Consider the following 4973-nt stretch of genomic DNA (forward strand, 5'->3'; position numbering starts at 1 on the left):
AACACTACCAGAGGAAGAGATTCTCCCAACGCATGGAGGACAGACAGTAGACGTTTAACACGTCTGGTGAGGAGAGTAGACCACGGGCAGCTCGGAGAGAAACACAGACCGACTCAGTTTCCACAGAAGGCCCTTCATCATCTCAACATCATTATCAAAACACCATTCCTACTATTTTCGTGGTTGCAAATGCGAACAGGTTTGATGAGCTGTGTTTGATCGCGTTCCTGACGCGCCCCTCCCTCCGACACCTTGCGCCTTCTGTTCCCTTTGAAATATTATTTGGTTCCATTTTTTTCTGCCAGGACTCTGTGTTTCTCTCTCTCTCTGTGCGTGCGTGTGACCACAATTGTAGTTTCAGTAAATAAAACGGCTGCTTGATAACGTGGAACGGCCCAGCGCTTAACTCTGCCCTTGGAGATCCTTTACATCAAACCAGCGATCAAAAAGTGGTGCAGATAAAATTTGTCATCAGGGATTTCCTACAAAAGAATTACAGTGGAGAAATGGCCTGATCGATACTATGGATTTTCACTGCAGGGGCTGGTGGTCCAGTTGCCGTGAGACACTCATACAGATAAAAGGGCATGGCTGCCACTCTGTCACAGAGCGCTGACTCAGCAAAAGCTTGGCAGGAATTTATAGGCCAGAGTGATACAGAATTATCACCTTGCAGTGCCCGGCGCGTGTTCCTTCCAAGATTGCCTTCCTTTATGGGATTGCTAAATGCAGGTGAATGGAAAAATGATGGCTAACAGCTGTCAAAATGCAACAGAATGAAGTACTTAAATCTTTTTTTATCCATTAAAAGGGTAACAACCATACATATATCACGGCACAGACGTTGTAATGATATTTGGGGGCTGGTAAACGAGGGGGTAATAAACAATGTGTGTTCTGATCAGAGCAGCAGAGGAGATAGACTTGGGGGTGGGGGTGGGGGTGGGGGGAACACCGGGCTTCCCTGAACATTATCTAACAGAAGGAGAACAAAATCACGTTTGCGTCCCTATCTTTGGGAGACCCGCTTTTCCCTTAGTCGCCATTTTGAAGGCATTGAACTATGCCCTGAAACACTTAACCCGGTCACTCAGATTACTGAATTTCGTGCATGCCAGGTTAATTACAGCACGTGGAGCCCAATAACTTTTTGTTAAGATTCTCCAGCTGCAAGGCCTGGGGTTCAATGAGAACTTCCGCTTGTGTGTTTCTAACCTCTGTGCTTCGGCTGCATTTTGGAGGTGCCGGGCCAGAACTTTGGAGGTGGAGGAGCGCGCACTTACCTTCTCTGCTGCGGAGTGCGGTTATTCCTGGAGGCGAGGTCCTGTCTGCCGGTCCCGGAGCTCTGAGTTCCTTAGCTATTACTTTCGTAAGGTAAGTGATTGCCCTGATTCCCGGTTTAATGTCTCCTTGAGGAACTCCTCTGGAAAAATCTTCCTCGTCCATAAAACATCCACATAGTATCTGTCTGATTTTTTATTTGGTGGGAATCAGCTTCCAGAATGATTCAAAATACCACTCACAGTTCCCCTCTAGAAGCTTGGCTTGTTTGAAAATACGCTGCACTGTGCCTTGTACCTCCCTTTCCCTAAAATATTTTTCTAAATTTTCGGCAAACCATTTTTGGTAAGCTCGAACATTGGAAGGAGAATCTTTTCCTTGTTCTCAATATTTAAAAAGTAGTGCGAGGTAAGTAGGGAAAAATGTATAGAGGCTGTCATCAGTAACAGGGCCTCTTGACATTAATGCTCCATTTCTTGAACACCTGTGGTGAGTTGGGCCTGGTGTAGGGTGTTGAAGAAACGCAGTGAATGAAAACAGGCTTTCAAGTTAGGGAGCTTATGGAGGACAAGGGAACACATTTATTGAACAAATACTTTGTGCCAGGCACCCGGCATATGTTATAACGAAATAGCAAACAGCTACAAAATGCGAGACGGACTCGTAAGTGTTATATTGACTCATCTGCGCCTCATCACAGCTCCGGGAGGTAGTGTGACCACACCCACTTTACAGGTGGAGAAACTGAGGTGTCAGAGAGGTTGAGTCATTTGCCCAAGGTCACTTGGCTAGGAAGTAGAGGAGCTGGAATGTAACACAGTCTGTCTGACTCAGAAGTTCAGACTCCCGGGGCACCTGCTGGCTCAGTTGGTTGAGCGTCCGACTTCAGCTCAGGTCATGATCTCACAGCTTTTGAGTTCGAGCTCTGCGTCGGGCTCTGGGCCGCCAGAGCAGGGCCAGCTTCTCCCCTGACCGCTCCCCACCCCCCATCCCTGCCCCTTCCCTGCTTGTGCCCCCTCTCTTAAAAATAAGTAAATCTTAAAAAAAAAAAAAAAAAAGCTTAGAGTCCTCAGTGCAGAGTTACTCAGCTTCTCCCTGCCTGGAAGCTTTCTCCTTTTATCCTTAGGAAGGTCCCACGAAGTAGGCGTTCCCATTAAGCAACTAAGAAACGCTCACAGGCTCACGCAAAGTGAGTGTTTTGCACAGCCAGCTGCTCGAAGACCCGGGGTCTGAACCCACGCGCACCTGCCCTGACATTCCCTCTGTTTCCAGAGGACCCAGCAATCCAGCAAGACTTCGCAGCTTCTAAGTTCAAAAAACAAGAGTCAGGGAATGCAAGCCGTAACCTGCAGTCCAGGGAAAAGAATTTAATTTCAGGAAGCATGCCGTTGCCTGGAAGGAACATTAACAAGACTTTTGTACCCAGATCGTCCCTGGCCAGCATTGGGTAGGACTCAGAAATGTAACCGGCACCTTCCGGAACTGTCCATGGGGAAATCATCTTTGTGCCTGTTTGAACTGCCTTACACTGGTGGAAATCATTGCTACTATCATCACAGGATTATTGTATGGGAGTTTACTGTCACTGGCAATAAACATAGATGGAAGGGGGGGGGATAAGAAAACAAAAGGGAAAAATAGAAGCAAAAAATGCACCAGAGTGAAAAAAATATCCATAAATGAGTTGTTTTTTTGTCTCTCTAGTTGCTCTGATGTGCACAAAGGAAATAGATGGAATAAAATCACATCTCAGGAACACCAACATAAATTCCCCCTTGCTTTGACAAGTACGTAATTTTCTTCAGAGATGCTCTTCACGTCTGGAGAGTTATGAGCCAATTTCATTCCCATCTGACAAATTTACAAAGAAACATTAGAGAAAAGGGATTAGGAAAGCGAGAAATCTTTATAGACTTTTTCCTCAGGCTGTATTTCCCTTCCATCTTTTGGTTCTTCCTTGAGGACCATGCATGAGTGACTCACACAGTACGGCCCCCGTGACAGAGAGCTTCGCGGAGGCACAAGATGAGACATGTGCTTTCAATTAACGAATGGTATTTACATGATTGGGAGGGTGGGAGGCGGGACTGGGGGGGGCAAGAAGAGTGTTATTGACAAATATTTAGATGAAGTCTCTAAAGTATCGTTCAAAGGGGTATTTGTAAAATCAGACTTTTTGTAAGAAATATAGGGGGAGAGAGAGGGAAGAAGGGAGGGAGTGAAAGCTGAGTGGTCCAAGGGGGTTTATAATGGAGATAAGCATTCTGGAATGATAACAATAAAGGATTAATTATAGCAAAGCATATATTTTTTTTCTCCCTCCTGGTAGGATCGTCGAGTCTAAGAGGAACGTGGAGTTTTTTTGGAACTTTAAAAAAAACCTCCATTGCCAATTTCGTCATAACAGTGTTTAGAGTGACCAGATGTTTAGTTTGCCTAGGACTGCCCTGGCTTCTGAATTAAAAATCACAGGTTGTGGGAACCCTTGCCTCCCCGGCAAACTAGGAGGGTCAGTCACCCTGTGATTGACGACTGTGGTTCCCCCCCAAGTGGCTGAGTTTCTGGCAGTTGTTAATTCTCTTAAATATTTGCAACCTTGGATTGTTCACTTTTTGGCTTTATTAACTAGCAAAGTTGGTGCGCGTGCACATAGTTAAATATATCTATGTATGTCGTTTGATCAGTTTGCGATTCTAGTAAGAATTTTCGATTAAGGTCACTGTGAGGGCTTAGAATTTTGATGGAAAAATCATACTAGTGCTTAGAAGTTCAGGAAATGTATTTCTTTCCTGGAGTTGAGATTAAACATAATATAATGCAGATGCTGTTGGATGCAGAGCCCGGATGACAAATGTTTTATAACAGGGACTTAGGGAACGGAGTAAAGTAAGAGATACATCGCTTCCAAGGCCTTCGTTGAGAGCCGCAAAGCACTCATAATACTGGACGTATAATTTGGCAGGAGGAAGGTGAGATATTTGTGTGTGTGTTAGTATTGTATATTTTTCAGAGGGTCCAATTGGATTTATGGTGGCCCTGTTGAAAATTCATTCTCCTTACAAGAGAGTGCAACGGAACCTCATTTGTGTAACTAATTTCAGCTTCCTGGTCCAAAGTGTGCCTGCCCATTGCTGCCACTATTCAAGTTGTTTGCATTTAAAAAAAAAAAAAACAACCAAAAAAACCCTCTATCTCTGGCAACGCTTACTCTTTTCCTTTTTTAAAGTCACAAGAAAGTCTCTATTGTTTACCCTCATGAGAAACGGTGATTTGTATTGATTGGAACGCGGTGCTCCAAGTTCAGAGCGGAATAGACACACATTTGCTTTGCCTGCAAACTCTACAAAGGTCTTGCATTTGGGGTCTCGGTTCAGTATCCCCAACCCAAATGTGGAAGTGTGATTTGGATTTGATCTCTCTTGAACCTCTTACAGGAAAACTCTCCTTGGGTCTGTCTGCCGAGCAGGAAAAGAGATGTTTCTCTGGACAGTAAATGACTCTTTTTGCCCAAACTCAGGGAGCTAAACTACGCGTGAGAAGGGGTGCTCATCTATAGAGAGTCTCAGAATGGGGGAACCGAACATTGTGGGGTGTCGGACCTGTCTGACCTCCGCAAACCTGCCCCACGGCAGGTGGGGGACCGTCTGTCCTAACATAGCTGATGGGACAGGCAAATGGCTGTTCACTTAACA

General features: G+C 45.1%; 1 protein-coding gene across 1 annotated transcript in view; it reads left to right on the top strand.

The window, feature by feature from the left end:
* The first annotated feature begins 34 nt into the window (after window positions 1–34).
* Window positions 35–4973, top strand: part of LOC115274562 — a 171004-nt gene continuing 166065 nt past the window's right edge. The window contains exons 1-3 of the mRNA XM_029917970.1: window positions 35–199; window positions 541–732; window positions 1242–1374. Of these exons, the coding sequence (XP_029773830.1) occupies window positions 588–732; window positions 1242–1374 (278 nt within the window). The 5' untranslated portion in view covers window positions 35–199; window positions 541–587. The remainder of the gene's footprint in view (window positions 200–540; window positions 733–1241; window positions 1375–4973) is intronic.

Source organism: Suricata suricatta, chromosome 12, assembly GCF_006229205.1.
Source record: "Suricata suricatta isolate VVHF042 chromosome 12, meerkat_22Aug2017_6uvM2_HiC, whole genome shotgun sequence".
In the NCBI taxonomy this organism is placed as follows: domain Eukaryota; kingdom Metazoa; phylum Chordata; class Mammalia; order Carnivora; family Herpestidae; genus Suricata; species Suricata suricatta.